Source organism: Mycteria americana, chromosome 11 (genome assembly GCF_035582795.1).
Source record: "Mycteria americana isolate JAX WOST 10 ecotype Jacksonville Zoo and Gardens chromosome 11, USCA_MyAme_1.0, whole genome shotgun sequence".
NCBI classification, from domain to species: Eukaryota; Metazoa; Chordata; class Aves; order Ciconiiformes; family Ciconiidae; genus Mycteria; species Mycteria americana.
Genome location: NC_134375.1, coordinates 4,917,776 through 4,935,475, shown reverse-complemented (window position 1 = coordinate 4,935,475; position 17,700 = coordinate 4,917,776). Strand labels below are relative to the sequence as shown.

General features: G+C 37.4%; 1 protein-coding gene across 1 annotated transcript in view; it reads left to right on the top strand.

Annotated features, from left to right (window-relative positions):
* Window positions 1-17,700, top strand: part of ATP2B2 (ATPase plasma membrane Ca2+ transporting 2) — a 132,292-nt gene that overhangs the window by 23,551 nt on the left and 91,041 nt on the right. The window contains exons 3-5 of the mRNA XM_075514377.1: window positions 5,451-5,708; window positions 6,723-6,848; window positions 15,191-15,316. Coding sequence (XP_075370492.1) covers window positions 5,451-5,708; window positions 6,723-6,848; window positions 15,191-15,316 — 510 coding nt within the window. The remainder of the gene's footprint in view (window positions 1-5,450; window positions 5,709-6,722; window positions 6,849-15,190; window positions 15,317-17,700) is intronic.

Sequence of the window (17,700 nt, the reverse complement as noted above, 5' to 3'; positions counted from 1 at the left end):
TTTGCAGCCCATAGCTCTTGCGCCCAGGTTGCTCGCAATCTCTGATGAAACGGAAGCCCAGGTTGCTGCGACTTCAGATGGACCGACTACGTGTTTGAATTACTTGCCCACTCTTTTTTTCCTGAATCCTCTTTACCTTTGGATTCCATCTTCCTTTCATCTCCCTTCTATAGCAAACTTTCTCAACAGTCTTTGCTGACCTATTTCTGGTCAAATTTTAAGCTTTTAACATTGTGTTCTCCTGCCAGAAGTTTTTGGTAGTGTGCTTTTGCGGTATTTTATGGAGGAGGCAATCACGCTAGTCCCCGTTTGTGTTTGCGATGCTCTCTGGGGCCGCGCCGTCAGGTCCTCCCGCTGCCCTGGGGGGGTCGCCTCACCTGTGTGCTCCTGCACGCTTTTTCAGTCAGCGAATCCGTTTTGTGACTTCAACTGCTTTTTCTATGCCAAAGGAGTTACAGCCCTTTACATTCCTGACTTGCAGTCAAATCCTTATAATCTCCGTTTGAAACCGAGTACGCATTTTCTGTCTCATGAGGATGAGGCTTTGGGGAATGACACACACATGGCATATGTTCATAGTTATGGGAGAAAATAGCTTTGTATTAAAAACTTGTTTACTATTTTGAAATTGAATTTTCTGACAGATAGGACCCATGTTAAGTATAATTTTAAATGAGTACTTCACAATTCACTGTCTTGGAATAAAACCCTACCGCAAATCGCATGTGCATATTAAAAATTCTTTTGTGATGCTTTCTGTCTGTGCCTTTCAATACGATCGCAGGCATATTTTTCGGTAACATTGGGAACCTTGTACTATCTTGTGAAAGCATAACAGCAATCTTAGACCTTACCACAATTTTTTAAAGCTTATATGAGCATTCTTAATGATGCTTTAAACTATATTTTGCTACTTCGGTGTATTATTATTATGTCTTTTGTGTGTCTTATTTATATTTCTTATTTTCCCCTTATCTGTAAAGTCACTACTGTATCACTCTGTGTACTACAGTAGGAGGACAGATAGTGTAAGTGTACTGTTAAGAAGTATGTGTGTTTTTCTCCTATGAATACATACAGTTTCTGCCTGTAAATTCATATAAGTTTTTCTAGAATTTTTAGAATTTCTAGAAAATCCTGTGTGATATAATGGCAGAAGAAAAAGAAAAAAAAATGTTTTTCCTTAAGTATATAAGAAAGAATTCTACAAACTTATACCAATGGAGATGCAAGTTTCCTTTTTTTCCTATGAAAAGGGATTAATTCTAAAATAGTTTTGAAGCGAGAACACGCCATAGTTCAAGAAAATGTTTCCTGACAGATAGGTCATCTCTTGAAGGGCAGGTTGCATTTTTAAATCCTGCCTGTCTGTAAATCTCTGTCTAAAAAAAATCTGTTCTGCCATCTTACTATTGTAAGAACTAGCTAGTTATTTACTCCCTCAAAGTTGCTAGAGTTTATTCCTATAATGAGAATGATGTACACATTTTGCATTAATTTATCTGGCACTTTTATCCCATTCCATTTCTGTGGGACTGTAAAAAGCAAAAATAAAATTCTGAGAAGGTCTGATGATCAGCTTGGTTAATCGCTTAAAGAGCCTCGTTTTAGTTATATTAGGCTAGATCCACAAAAAGTGCAATTTCATTTCTGAACTGTTACAAGTATCTACCTGGAAATCTGAGATACTCAAAAGCCTTGCTCAGCTGCTGCTTGAACCTGGAGACATCTAGTCCTTTATGTTCAGACTCCTTACGTAGCTGAAATTCTGCTTTCTCCTAACCTGAAACATACTGATAGCGAAGTACTGGTTTTGTCTGATAGTTTAGGACAACCGTTCATCTGACATGGGGGGTTAAATGAGGGAATCGGCTAGAGCAGACGGAACACCTGGGTTCATGGTGCTTAGGAGAGGGCAAGGCTGGCCAGCCTGCAGGCCGGGGATCTGCAGGGCAGTGAGGAAGGTTCCCATTTGTGTACTATTAACCTTTTTGTAGTCTTTAAAATTGTGGTCCTGAGTTCTGATCCTTTGAAAGAGAGGAGAAAAAAAAAAAAAAAAAAAGAATTTGTTTCCCCCATGTCCTGGTTGACTGTTTTAATTTTGAGTCATGTTGAATAAAAACAACGTGAGCTGTCTGCTTCATGCTACCTGTCCACCTCTATGGGTAAATTTACCCCTTAGCATGTCACATAACCTGGACCAATGGATCACCGTAAGAAGCAACACTTGTCGTTTTATAGAAGCCCGATGGAATCTCGACCAATACGGATTCTAAAATCCATAAAGCAACTCGCCGTTTCTTCCATCCATCTAAAAGACTAACTTCTGGTTTTGACCATGCCTTTCAGTTAATTTCTCTGCTCCTAGCTTTCACTCCAAGAATTCCTTCCTCCCCTTCAAATACCGTTCCTCCATCTGAATTTAGCATTGTCTGACTGAATGAACAGAAAATAAATGACATACATTTGAACTTTTGTCATTTCCATTGGGTTATGGAGAATTTTCTCAGGATTTTAAAAGCCAAAATCATGAATTGTTGTTCAGTGTGGAAGCTTGTCAAATTTAGGGACACTTTCCCAGAACTTGATCAAAGTTCAGTCTGTTTTCTCCAGATTTTCTTTCCTTCTTACAAACATTTTTTTCATCTGTAATATGAAGAGTGAATTATGTTCTTTGCTTGTGCATAATCTATGAGACAGGTAAGCACAATACCTTTCATCTTAATGATAACATCTTGTATTATTTCCATGCTATGTTAGACAATTTTTTGGTTATATGAACATACTAGGAACAGCATTGTTTATGTTAACATGGAGATCAGTTCTGACAACACATACACACAAAATTAATTTCATTACTCAAGTCAGTGACTATTTTTGGTTTTTACTGAATCAAGAAGTTTGGTTTTTTTTCCGGAAGGGACACAGAAATATTACTCTCCAAGCTATTCAAGGTACAGTGTGTTAGCACGGGGTTCAAGTGCACTAACCAGCTGTCATTTTGTATCTCCAACACATCTCGGAGGCAGTGACCAGACCTATGGGTTCTTTGGAATAATAGCAATGACTTCTTCCAAACGGGTAGCTTTCTGCTGTAGAGAGAGGATATTCTACTCATCTAATATTACTATAAAGTTTACACATGTCCAGAGCCATAATGGGATCCTTATAATGAAGGACAAAGCACAGCTTGTGTCTTTCAAACGGCTGATTTTTGGGGGTGTGCTGATATAGCTCAAATGAAAAACTTGTATTTAAGTATTACATAATGTTAGTTCTTTTGTAGAAAATATCACGGCATAAATTATCAGTAATCCTTATGCAGAAATCAAAGATTTTCAGTGAAAGCATAAGAAGGCATGCTACAGAATAAAGGAAATAAGTATCACCCCAGTGGAAATGCCTGAAACGGCTGAAGAGCGGAGCTGCCCACCTCTGTGGGTCAGTCTGCATCTTACTGTTGGCAGTTACCCTGCAGCAAGGGCTCCCCGGGGAAACAACACCTGTTTGTGCTTTTGTACGAGCTAGACTGAGTTTCAACCATCTAAAAAGGAAATAAAATTCGTCTTTGACTGTGGCTGGACCAGGCCACGTTTCTTTTGTGAGAAATAGGAGAGGAGGTATGCTGTTAAAAAGAATAGGATATTCACGATACTTAATTCTAAATAATATCTAATGAAAAATGAATAGTGAATTTTTGCCTTATATTTGCCAAAACACAATTGCTTGTACGAGGAAACCACTTAATCCAAACAAGGCAAAAGTGAATCTACTGATTTGGAAAAGGAATCTAAAAATCTAACATAGACCAATTCAGATGATTGAGGTTAAGCAGAGCAAAGTTCCTTGGTCCTTCCCAAAAGTAATGTTCTGCTGAAGGAAGAAATTGAAGACGTGGTTAGTAAGTTGCATTTGTAACTGGTTTTAAGTAGCTTAAGGTACTGAACTTACAAAAGGTTACTTAATTTCTTTCTTGGGTGCTATAAAAATGGTTTCTTTAGCAAGGTTCTTGTACTGCAGATAAAAGTTCACGTGGGTCATCAGTCTAAGGGCATCCCTGCTAGGAAGGCCCCTTCTCTAGGGAGTGTGCTTTGCCTTTCAATTAGGTTAAGTCCAAATTTAAACTACAGAGAACATTGGTTAAAACTCCATCTATTTTAATTTTCTTCTGTTGACTTGTTGGAGGTTCAGTCTCATCTTTCTTCCTTTGACTTTTGGTAATTTTGTTACTGTTCATATGCAAGAGTAATTACTCAGCTGGTTAATGAATTATGATGCTTATATTACAGGGAAGTCTTTGTAACTTAAAAATAGAAATCAAATTGCTTGTTAATTCCCTCTAGTGACAGGTGACGAATACACCAGAATTAAACTTTAGTCATAGATGGAAGCAACACGGTTGCTAAGGGGCTAAACTCCCTGGAACCTGGGTAAGATGGAAAAGTGATGTCAAATGCCTACCTAGTTCAGTTCTTCATGAAAAATTAAAAGATTTCTTTTCTCCTGTGGTCACTTGGGAGAAGAGGCTCTATTGTTCAGACTGAGTCCTTTTTTTCCCTCCTGTCAGTTCGGATATCTCTGAATTGTGTGATTCTAGTGTGTGTGCTTTGCTGTCCACTACCAGAAATTATCTTTTTTTAGGTCTTATTTCATTAAGGAGAGCTATATTAGTTTTATTTTGTGAATACTATCTAGGAAATTTATTTAAATTTTAATTTCATATGACTTTGAAATAAATAATTAGCAGATGTGTATAAAACAATTCAGAATTATATCAGGATATATTATATACTATATCTTATCTTTCTATAAGTGTGCCACTATATTTCTCTGTAAGGAACAATGATGAATTAATATTAGGCCATTATTTTTACTCAGTGTTCCCTAATGCATTTCATTATCACATTTAAATACTACTGTACTTAGTTCATCTTGGTATTTTTTAAACAAGTGTTCCTTATGAGTATGTTTAGTTGAGAACATTTAGAAATTGTATTGAAAATTATTTCTTAAATCTATTTTAATCTGTTTTCTTTAATCTTAATTTAATGTCATTGCTTGCAGCTGATGGATGTTACTCATTGTTTTAGTCCTTCTTGCCACTCTTAGTACGTCCTCCTTGTTTCTGGAGATGCTTGATGGCTCAAGTGAAGCTATCAGCCCGTCTATTAGAGAAGAGAATTGGTGCCTTCTTTTCCCATTTGTTTAGTTTGGGTTTACCAAAGTTTGCTTGTTCAGTAGAAAAAAAGATCTAAAGTGTCTATTGATTTGTTTTCTTTCTCTTTTCCACAGACATCTTTATTTCTACCTTTTCTCTATTCTGCCATGTTTCATTGAGCACAGTACTTCGACAAGCAGTTCTCGTCCTTAACCTCGTTGTCATTTCACAGCAAGCTTTTCTTCTTGTGGATCTTCGCTTGACTGAATGATTCTTAACATTGTCTTTGCAGGGTGTGGTACTGCAACAGGAGGAGCTGAAGATGAAGGTGAGGCTGAAGCTGGCTGGATTGAAGGTGCTGCCATCCTACTCTCTGTTATCTGTGTTGTACTTGTCACTGCCTTCAATGACTGGAGCAAGGAGAAGCAGTTTCGTGGGCTTCAAAGTCGTATTGAGCAGGAACAGAAATTTACTGTTGTCCGAGGTGGACAGGTTATCCAAATCCCAGTGGCAGAGATAGTAGTTGGTGACATTGCACAGGTGAAATATGGTAAGTTCCGTCAACTAGATGTCTACTTTTCTGACCTTTATTTATTCTCCTTTCCCTTTCTAGCAGAATACTCATTTCACTGGAAGTGATTTAAAAGACAGAGAACTATGTTGTGTCATTATTGTCCATGGTAGGATAACACTTTGGCTGTTAGGAAAACCCAAGATACTTGCTATGAAATTGCACTAGATCATTCACTTTATTTTTGTAATGTTCACTTCCTTTCACTGACAAGGACAAGAACTGTTCATACAAAGGTAATTCTCTTTCACGGAGGATTACACTATTTGGAATTTTTGGTTTCTGTCCAGTTAGGAATAAGAGGAAGTATTTTTAAATGCTCTGTGAAAGGGAGTTGTGCCTCTGTGCTCGCCCCACTTGGTGAGCGCTTGGTAGGCTGCTCCAGAGCTATGGATCCTGTAAGTCCCCCCAGATCGGATGCTTCTAGTAGGTGGATGCCTTATAATTATATGCCATAGGGAAAGCCCTATAGCACCAGCGAAGAGGAAGACTCTTGCAGGAGCTCTGTGTACTCTGTGTTGGACTAAGCTGGCAGATTCCAGCAGAATGCCTATTCTGTCAGCCACCAAGTTCCTCCTGGCCTTAGCTAAGGGCTTCCTGCGAGGGGAAGGGGAAGGGGCAGCTTGACTGTTTATTAGCCACTGTTAATTCCTATGAAGTCTGATGGAGAAACCTTCCTGTCATGTTAAGAAGAGTACTCCCCCTGCCAAATGTCAGTCATTATTATGTTCATCGTATGTCAAATGTGATGCATTCTGATTCTGGGACAGCATTAGGCAAAAAAAATTTGCAATACAAAGGCCCTTCCCTATAGGATTGCAATAATATGGCTAATATGGACTGATACAGTAGTAGTTCTTTCACTTCTGCTTTCATTTTACATTTTAATTCAATTGTTGTTAATTGTGATTTTATAATAAAAAGCATTATGTCGTCATAAAAACAACCTTACTAAACCACTGTGGTTTTCCATTACCATCTTCTTACTGAAAGGTGATCTTCTACCTGCCGATGGGATATTTATTCAAGGAAATGATCTTAAAATTGACGAAAGCTCTTTAACTGGAGAGTCAGACCAAGTCCGCAAATCTGTTGACAAAGACCCAATGCTACTGTCAGGTAAATCTGCCTGAATTCTTGCTGGGTTCTCTTTTAGGCACTGCTTTGTTCGCGTTTTGTTTTTCCCCGCCGTCGGGTTCTGGTAGCCTAGCTACACCTGATCTTTTGGACACAGCCACTGCCCTTGTCTGAGTGCCATTCAAAAGACGTGCTATTGCTTTTTGATTGTGTGCGGGTATTTCTGATCATCATGCTTATTTTATAAAGTGAGAAAGCACTGAAACATTTTCAGAGGAAAAGGAAAGTATCACTTAGGGAAAGAACAATTGTTTCAATTCAGGGTATGCTCATTTTAATTTAACCGTTAACTTTAAACACCTTTTAAAGTCTCTTTAAACACTTTTTGTGTGTGTATACTAGATACAATAGAAAAAGAAGCAATGTGCTTAGAAGGAAAGGGATATGCTAAAATATTGTGGGCTTGAATTCTGTGGTAAATTCAAGTTATTTGTAATATTTGTCTTTTGTGATCTAATTCTATACAGTAAATCAGTTAAATAGAATGTGATTTCTAAATTCTAATAAAGATAGCTTCTGAATAGGTTGGTTGTCAATAGATTCCAGCTGGGATATGATTGCAAAATAACAGCCTGCGGATCTCATAACGATCGTCAGTGCGCTATAACCTGAAACAGTCGTTTTCAAATACATTTGAACTTTTTATTCATGGAAAGGATTCTCTTTGCTGTCTGGTTGTACAGTCAGCCAAGAGTCACCCCAAATAGAATAGTGATGTTGCAATACAGCGGGTAAGCTCTGCAACCCGTTCCTGCCGAAGTCCTGCCCGCATCCTGCCCGCTGAGCTGCTCTTTCCCGAGCAACGCCTGCTGGGAGACGCTTTCCTTCAGAAAAGACAAGTAGCGACAAGTAAGGATATATGGCAGTTTTTGTTGAATTGACAGTGCAAATCCTTTCCAAACTTAAAATCAGATAATTAGTTCACTGTGAGATGATCAGTTTTTATTACGTAAATTATGGGACTGGCGTCTGGTAAAAACCCCATCAGATTTCAGTCAAAAGGTGGCTGCATTAACTTAAGGTGAAGAAATTGCTAATGTTGTTTGTGGACTTGCCATTGCCACAGACTTCATGTTAGAAAAGACCATGTTAATTAATTTTAACTTTAGCAAGCTTCAAGCATCTTTCTGCCTGAAATGGTGTAGGTGTATTAAAAATGATTTTTTTTTTTTTCAAATGACACAAAAAATGTCTATCACTTCTGAGAATAAAGCAGCAAAACAAATTTCTTTTGCTCTTTTAGGAGAAAAATTCCTTTGGTTTCCTTAAAAATATTCCAGTTTTTATTTGTTAAATGCTCTCGCTGCAGCGTCCCTGCCGAGTGTATGCCTTTTGCTGTTCATGTGGTAGACCGCTAAGTTTTTCCAAGTTATAAATGTCTGAAAAATGTGTTTGCACATGTTCAGTAGAAGCTAATAAAGATTAGCGGAGTAGCTGCAAATTCTGAAGGCTGCATTTGTGCCGAGAAAATACAATTAAGAGCTCGGCGTTTGCAGGCAGCACTCGTACAGAAGTGCCGATCAGTGAGGACTGTGCCGCTTCTCAATTCTTGCTGTCCCTCTGGCTCCTTGAGGTACTGTCGGGTGACTTAGGGAAGCGTTCCGACTTTCATGAGGAGTGCATGAAACCACTGACTGTTATTTTTGCTAGGTTTACAATCATTTGATTTATCCTAGTAGTGCAGATATTTAGGCTTAACTTGATTGTCGATTAAGAATTCTCTTGGAGACGCTTTCCAGTGTGTAAACAGGGAGGCCTGCAGTGATATTTTGAGGAAGGGAGCTCGCTGTTGCTGTTCCGGACAAAAGTTGTAAGCCAACGTTGTCCTTGAAATATTTGTGCCTTTTTTTCCATTTCTTTTTTCTTAGCTGACAGTTGTACTGTTTTGTAAATATAACTTCATTACTGGCATAAAATTTTCATTTTAAAGAGAGAGTTTTAATAATGATATTTTCTTATAGAACCTTCTATGCTGAAATACCATAGACTTCTATAAATTAAAATATCCTGTTGTTGAATTCTACAGGCTTTCTGATTATGGAGTTTCCATTGATTCGTGTACTCTCACATGTTCCTAAATGAATTAGATCTTTTTGAATACCCATAGATGTCAGTGGTGGCTGTGAAAAAAACATGAAGGTATTGCCCTGAGAGGCGTGGTGGGAAGAGAAAGGGAAAGTAGTCAAGTTAGGAGAAAAGATGTTTTTGTCTTGCTTCCCAAAACTCAAATTTCTTTGCCATAAGGAGAGAAATTTGTCTTTATGTTTTTATTGCAGAGTTAAATAAAGTTTATACACTTTTTTTTTCTCTATTACTATGTAATATCTCTTGATTACAAAGAAGGTGAAGAATTAATGTGGTATTTTAACAAGCACTGTGCACACCTTTGTTCCATACTTATACTAATGAATTTTAACTCATGCCGTGTTAGAAAATCCCTGAACTCTATTTGTTCAGGAGCAGAGTTGATGATTTGAGATTCTATCATGCACAAAAATACCTTCTTCCATAGATACAGGGCAAGGTTTAATGCCAATGACGCGGGAGCTGATGTGCCCGCTGGAAATTGTTAGTAGTCCAAAAACTTGGAAACCACCATGACTCTCAGCGTGGGTTTGACCTGGTTTAAAAACGGAGTTCCTGTTGGATGTTAGCCTAGGCCTATATTTTTATAAAACGTGTTTAAAGGAAAAAAAAAACCCAAACCAACCCCCTGCAAAACCAGCAAACGGATCTTAAATTTTCCTCTTACCTTTGTACCTGAAGACATCAGTACGTTATCTCCAGGTAGGCTTTTGAATTTAGACAAATATTGTCAGGATTTGCTTGCCACTGTTCTCCCTTCATCATCTGTTGGAAACGAAAACAGTCCAGGTTTGACAGAGGAATAACTGAAAAAAGGTAACATTTGAATTGCAGCCACAGTTTGTTTTGCGAGTCTAAATTTGGTGAAAGATAAACACCCTGAATCAGGCAGTATTATTTTCACCATTGGCACCTGAAACAACATTTTTAATATTCAATCAGTTTCAATGACATAAATAAACTCAAGGAGTTTCTGTGCTTAATGTCCTGTTTAATCATCCCGATAGTCATTTACTGTACTTGAGAAGCCATTCTAAGAGTACCAATGCTGACTAAAGCAGATGGTTCATTTCCATCTGTATATAGCATATTTGGTACCGCCTAGGAAGGCAGAAACGGAAATACAGGCTCTGATATACCTGAAACCAAAAGAAGCAACTTCTTTTCTTAGTTCCACTACACTTCTGTCTAAAACATTTCCCTCCTTTCAGTTCGTTAACAGAGATTTGCATGGGTAGTGTAGCACAAGCCATTGCATCAACAGGCATCAGCTTAAACAAGACGGTGGTGACGTTAAATTTCTTTGCAATGAGCATGGGCACGTGTCAACCAACTGATGAAGACAGCTTGGGTCTGACTGCTGCTCGGTGCCTGGATTGAAGCTGATGTGCCCTTTAAGTTTTGTATAGTTCAAAGTTTGGAGACATCCACAATTCCTAAATACAGAAGTTTTGCATAGGAGTCTGGCCTCGGTATTGCACACAGTGAAGTCTTTTGGGGTACCACGGGATAATAGTTTACATTGTAAAAAATAACTGATGAGGCTTACTGCGTAAAACGTTTTTTCCAGGTATTTAGATTAATTTGATTAAGGCGTGGAAGAGTTACACAGAGGAGGTCAACTAGCGTAGTTCTCACTGAACTGAGACTGACAGAACATTATCCCAACCTAACTTTTATAAACGCGTAGTTCTATCAATGCACAACAAGGATTTGAAACAAAGATAGCTCAGCTTATTCAAGATCAAATAAACAAAAGAAATCTCTTGGTTATGGTGCTTTGTTAGGTTTTGGAAATAAAAAGGAAGCTTGATTAAGGAATCGGGTCAGTTATTGCCTGGAGAAAAGTAGTTCTGATTCTGTCTTAATTCCCTGCCAGAAAATATTCCAAGCTAGGCTTCTAGCACAGCAGAAATTTTCAGAACAGAGCAGCTAACTTCAAATGTTCCAAATTATTTGGATATGTCAAAATTACATGTAGATGGTTTTTTTCTGGAAAACTCTTTTTTGTTCATAGAGGATATTCTGATGGTTGGTTCACTTTATTAATAACTTCAGTTACCTCCTAATAATTGCAGTGACTAAAACTGTTTTTTAGATACGCAGATAGAGAATTTTTGTTCACCACAAGTTTGTTAGAAGTAGCATAACAGTATAAAACCCCCAAACTGGCACGCTCTGGTTTTCTTCTCTTCTTTTTCAGCCCTATTTCCAATCTAGCTCACCAGTCCTGTTTCTAGATTTGGGGATTTCTGAGCAGTCTCATGTTTAGTTGCATTTTTGTCTGAAAAAGTATATGCTGTAATAGGTTCCTTATCTGTCTGATCTGTTTATCTCTCTTCTTACTAAACGAGACTTCTTCCTTTTCTATCTTGGAATATTCACCATTTATCAACTTCAAATTAAATACTCAGCATATGAAAAAATGTGTTTTACTAATATTGAAAAATTAGTCTTGAGAGGGAAAGAAGTCAGTAGAATTGTTCAACGTGAAGTTGGAATACATGCTTAGCGTACAGATTAAGGGAAAAACATGCATTCATTCCAGAATTCCATTTACGTAACAATAGCTGATTGAAGTCATAGAGCCCATTTCTTTATTCAAGCTAATATAATTATAATACCGTTTAAATGGTGAAATTGCCAGCGTTAGGTGGAAGGAGGTTCAGCTCTTTGGTCTAGCTTAGATGCTGAAGAATTTTTCCAATAGTACTAGCGGAACATAATCTGATGATAAATTAGTACCTGCTCTAAAAGATGCCTTTTATGCACCTGAAGAGTTTTGAATTATGTTTTACAAGACTAATGTTAAGAAAAGGTTCAGAAAGGCATTTCAAGGTAAGACTTTTTTGCCCTTTCCAGGTGTGCAGAGGTAAGCTTGAAATCTGGTGGGCGCGCGTTCTCCTAATAAAGCTGGTTTTGAAACGGAGGCGTACATGCCATTTTTTGGAGGATACTTCTACCCACCTTTGTAGGCTAATACAGAAGAAGATTCCTTCAAAACAAAACATAGGAATACTAAAAGCAAGTTTGTAGTTAAAATATATTTCAAATGGTGTTACATCTTAAAGGAGGTTCTTCTGAATTTCTGAGTTAAGTTTCAGACATTTTCTGTTTTGTCTGAACTAGTACAACCAAGGCTATTCTGTTTTTTAAAGACCTTTTCTGTTCCTTTAGGCTTGAATGTAACTTGGTTTTTGTTGCTTGGGTGGCAGTCCTAAATTGTATGGTTGTGATGTTTTGCTCTATCATGTGAAAGAAAGCAAATGACTTTTTAAGGAATCAAATTTTATCTCAGAAAGCCACAGGAACAGTTCTCTGCACTGAGAAGATCTGCTGCTTCCCCCCCCCCCATCTATCTGACCATTAGTGCACTGTTGTTTTTATATGGCTTATTTCTGCTGAAATTTTCTTAGTGTTCTGATGAGATATTTATGCTCTCAAATTAGGCTTAGTGTTGATAGATGTTCTCTCTGTTCTGTGTTTCTGTTTTCCTTTTAAGAACATGAGAGGTTTTGATTATTTAGAGAAAGACACTTGGATTATAAATAGATAGTTGCATTGCTTACTATGTTCTAGGACAACAACTGGATGAGCAGTAATAAGAAAAGGGGATTTTTTTAAAAAAATGGGTTGCAAATATGTTTGTGTGTGTATATATAGACTATTGATCTATTTAAGGACGCAGGTCCACGTATCTTTCCCTTTTTCACCTCTTGAGATAACTCAATGAAATGAACGTATGTAGATGAGGATGAACCCAATAAAATGTTTTTTAAAAAGGGAGGGGAGAAAGAATCTCTCCATGGCCGTTCAGGTTTAGTGGATCTGAATGCCCAATAAGATTCTCCATGAGAAATTAATTATATTCCCATTAGCTCAATGCAACAGGCTTGTAATTCAGTTGGTTAAAAGCCATTTTGCAGGAGGGTGCAGGAAGCTTGTGTGAAGATTCCTTTTTTACTGTGGCTTCAGGCATGCCCTGCTGTGCAGTATGTTTCAGAACTGCAGGCATCAGGGAACGACTTCACTTTAGTTTTAAAATATTGAGTGGTAATTAGTGACGGGAATGGGTAAGTGACAGGGGCAAGATAGTTGAGAATAAGCATACCAGAATTTGTACCTCATTAGCCACAGAACGGGTTAGGACAAGTCACTTAATGACTCTCCCGAATTCACGCTGTTACAGAATGAATGGAACAGTGATGTTGTCTTAAGGGAAGTAAATGGAAATGGAGAACCTTACCTTTATGGCAAACTTGATAATTGTAAAGCAGTACAACGTCACTTTTGAAGTGAGGTGAGGATCTAAGGAACAAGAGATTAAAACCCAGCAGAGAATGGTAGTTTGTCACAAATACTGCAGTGGCAAGGCAAAGACTAAAGTGCGTATTGTAAGCACTATGATTGGTTTAGTGTCACAACGGTCAGACTGTTTAGTTAAGACTCTTAAACCAACAAATAGCTGCAAAAGAAGAGCAAAAATGCTTTCTCTCTCCATGCCCCCATGTCCCCCCGCAAAGGAAAATGTAATTACCGGACTATGTTCTGATCCCATCTGGTCTCATTCCTCTGATGTCCCACAGCTGCAAGTCTGGGATAATGACTGGTCTTAAAATATGATTTATTTAAAACTATAGCACCTAGGATTAAAAACAATTGTTAAATAATAGAATACTTAGTGAGCAGGTCCTAGTTAACCATGTGTCCATCCGTAGTTCACTTGGAGCTATAAGTACACGTTTGTCGTCTTTGTATACAGTGATTGTTTCTCGAGGCTAACAGTTTGTGTGTTACGGCCTATTGTCATCGTTTCCAAACTATTTCCTTCTTCAAATACAGGAAAGAGTATTTAAGAAAACCCAGCCCAGTAAACTTTCAATCCTAGCTTGCTCTGTCAACTTTGTGTTAAGAAGTGATTGCTTTTCCTCTGTGTTCTCACAGGGACTTACACTTAATAGGCATAACATAATTTTCTACTGCTAAAGGATAAAATGTAAAGTCTATTTCAATGAATAGCTTTTTCTATCTATCTGTCAGTAGTTTCTGGTCATTATGTATTTGATAGGAGCGCTACTGATCTGCTCTATATCTTTTAACATTCACTACCTACTAAGGATATCTCTCGTCAAACATTTTACATATTACTTCAATAATGAAGAGTTTAGATTAAGACTTTCTCACCATATGAAATGGCAAATTAGTCACAATGTGATACCATCCTTGGCACATTTGTTCCTATGCTTCAATGACAGGGTTTTTTAATAAGCTTTTATTAACTGGTGTTAAATACATGTCATAACAACAGGTTGTTCTTCAATTTCAAACTTTTTTTTTAGAAATAGCCAGCGTGCAATTGCATAGACTGATTTTTTGCACATCCTCTGTTACAAATTTTTCCAAAATGCAAATCAGAATACTTTCAGTTGTCTCTAGGAATTTCTATTTGTTTGCGTTTCCACAAGTCATAGCAGAAGGTTTCTAAGAGGCTAGGATCTTAGATGCACCTAACATTTGGTTCAGTATAGGAATAAGAGCTGTAAATAAACAATTTCTATACAATAAAGCATGAAATATTTCTCAAAAGGAATTTACTTAATACAATGATATAATTACCTAAATGATCCTTCTCAGAAAAACTTAATGTACATTTTGATTTGTTTTAGAGTAATAGAAATCTCTGTACATGCTGAATTTGTTTTCAAGTGTATGTCAGATTCTTCTTGCTGTTTGGGAATCTCTTGATTTAATTAAACATCCCATGGAAGATTTTTCTCCGTATTGATTTTTCAAGTTGGAAGACGTGAAATTGTCTTCAAAAATATATTTTCTATGCCTGTAAATCAACTGTAACTAAGAAAGATGAGAGAAATTGCACATGTATTTTGACTTCATTTATGTAATAGTATTCCAAGTTACAAGAATTAACTGTGTGAAGCTAAACTATTATCTTGCAAGATTATGTAAACTTGGTTAGTGACATTTCTTTTAAAAAGGGAATCTAATGCGTGTGGTTAATGGATGTGCAGCCTAAGATTTGCAATTAAGCATCCATTCTTGGCTGAGAATAATATACAACAATAGCGATTATTTTTGGTATGTAATTATATTGGCCTCAATATAGATTTTTAAAGTGTAACAAACCTCTCTCAGTACTATAGTAAAAGACTTGCATAAAATATTTAATAGTTGTTCTTTTTATTTTTTAGTTATATGTAACTTATATTGCATATTTCCAGGTACTCATGTCATGGAAGGCTCTGGAAGAATGCTTGTAACTGCTGTGGGCGTGAATTCTCAGACAGGCATCATCTTTACTCTGCTAGGTGCTGGAGGAGAAGAAGAAGAAAAGAAAGATAAGAAAGGTAAATTTCACAACACGTAAGGATGCTCCGAAGAAAGCTCTTGGGCTTTGTGTAGCCAGAGCTCTCCTGCATTCTTGACGAATAAATACGATTTTAAAAACTCCCTTTTTTGGTATACACTTTTGTCATTACATGTCACACAGAAAAACAGCGAAAGCTGTTAACCAATAAATACATTGGATAACAAGATGTTTTTCCAGTGTGAAATTGCAGACTCTCAGTACATAATTAAATGCAAGGGAATACACGGGCATACTCCCATTGCCGTGTCTTCTTCACATAAATCCATACTCACCTAAAATTTGCTAAGGTTTTGTTCTTGTGCATTTACATCTATGTAATTTTTTTTTTTCCAGAAAAAAAAAAAAAAAAACAACCAAAAAAACAACAACCAACTTGGCCATGGAAATAGCATCTTTCTTTGAGCTTCAAAAATAAAATAAAGATAAGATGTGGCTGTTTGCTAGCCCAGTTGTTTAATGTCAGTGAGTGACTTTAGAGGCATTTTAATTTCTTAAGGAGTCAAACTAAGAATAGCAAAAGAGAAGAAAGCAGCAGTAAATGTTAACAGAGAGTTTAACTTTGATGTCCTGTATCAGTTAATGAAATCAAGAAGTCTCTTTAGACTTTCCACCTTACTATAGTGGGATGTCATAATCAGTTGCTGATGTATGGGTTGCACACTAAGCAGAAACATGGTTTAATGTGTGTCCTTTCCAGTTTTTGTTCATATGGTCTTGTAAATTGTTCACGTCTATTTTCAGAGTTTCATTCCAAGTTTGTTCTAAGAATATTTATCTTTCAGACATAATTAAGGGCCAATTAATATGGGGTTCTTTAGACATTTCCACTCTTTTTAGTGGTTTTCACTATTAATAAAAAAGAGTAGTTATAGCTTTATTGAACTTTTACTCGGGATCTGTCAGGCAGTGTGATTCCACCTTTTTTTCATTTCCATCCTTTTATATTTGAAGCTGCAGCTAGGAAGGCCAAATGTAAATGGGTTTCATGATCTACAATTTCCATTTCTGAATATGTTCAACAAGTGGTTGCACTTGACTCCGTGTTCCTCTGAGGAAATCCCTTTTTACTTGAGGAAAGACTTTATGCAATGTTTACCATTTCATTTCTACACAGAAATGCACCATACCTGCTAGGCATGGGAAGCTCTAGGAACGTTGAAAGGAGAAAGACTAAAACTTCCCAAGGAAAACTCTTTCATGTCAGAGTAGTTTTGAACAATACCTTGGAGTTTGATCTTCTATCATTAGGAGAAAGACTCCTAGGCGTAGACCTTTTGAGATCTGGCAGCGTCTGGTTTGGCAGCGTCTAAGGGTATGGTAGGTGAGAAGGAGCAACTTCAGTACCTGTTTGAAGGTGTCAGCTGTCTGCCCGGAGGTCCTTTGTTTAACTGGGTCGGCCTTCTCTGGATGTTATTTTGCTCGGGACGCTGCCGATTCTCTCGTGTTTCATTGTGCATGGCCTTGAAAGACAGGCAAGGGAAATCCGAGGTAGCAGAGTAATGCACTGCACTGCGGTCGTAGCTTACCGCCCAGAGACGGAGATGCTTACCGAGGTGTGCAAGATCTTTTTATGCAGACACCGAATCGAACTGGATATAGCTACAATACCCAGAAAAGTCCTTCACATTTTCTAATGCTAGTGCAGAGGAGTGCCTGGGCAGAGCTGGTTGCAGATTGAGGCCCAAACTCAAATAATGTACTCTCATATATAAACCCGCAATTCCCTGAAACCCTGCCAATCATAAATGCTTGCTTCAGTCTTATGTGGGTGTATGCTTTTATCGTTCATTAACATTTTGTAAAAATCATCATACAGGTGTGAAACAGGAGGATGGACAGCAGCTTCCAGGTAGAGTAAGAATTGTACCGCATCAAATGAAAGGATGAGGCTTTTGGCCAGCGAGCTTTGGTGCAAATCAGGATTGAACTAATGATTAAAATAACTGTCTTTGAATCTGTCCGGTTAAATTAAAGCATAATTTCAAATCAGCAGGATTTTCGTGGCAAACATTTAAGTGTGCACGCATTGTAGGTGTTGCAAATCTTGCTGTTAAGCTTGAGTAATCAGTTATTCTCCAGAAGTAAATTACAGTATATTAAATGTTGAACTGCATGATTTGCTGTTAGCGGTTCATGCTGTGCTGGTTAGTATGAGTATCCAAATGGAATAAAAAATAAGCATGAGTAACCAAAACAGTTTAAGTTATTACCATCACAGTAATCAGATTTGCAATTGAAATTTTCATGAATGTAGTTACACAGGGTGTGGTGTTTCAATCCTGTATGCTGTTTATTTTCTTCTCCCAATTTACCATTTGTAAATAAAACGCGACCAGTTTTGTTGAAGAACAAACCAGTACA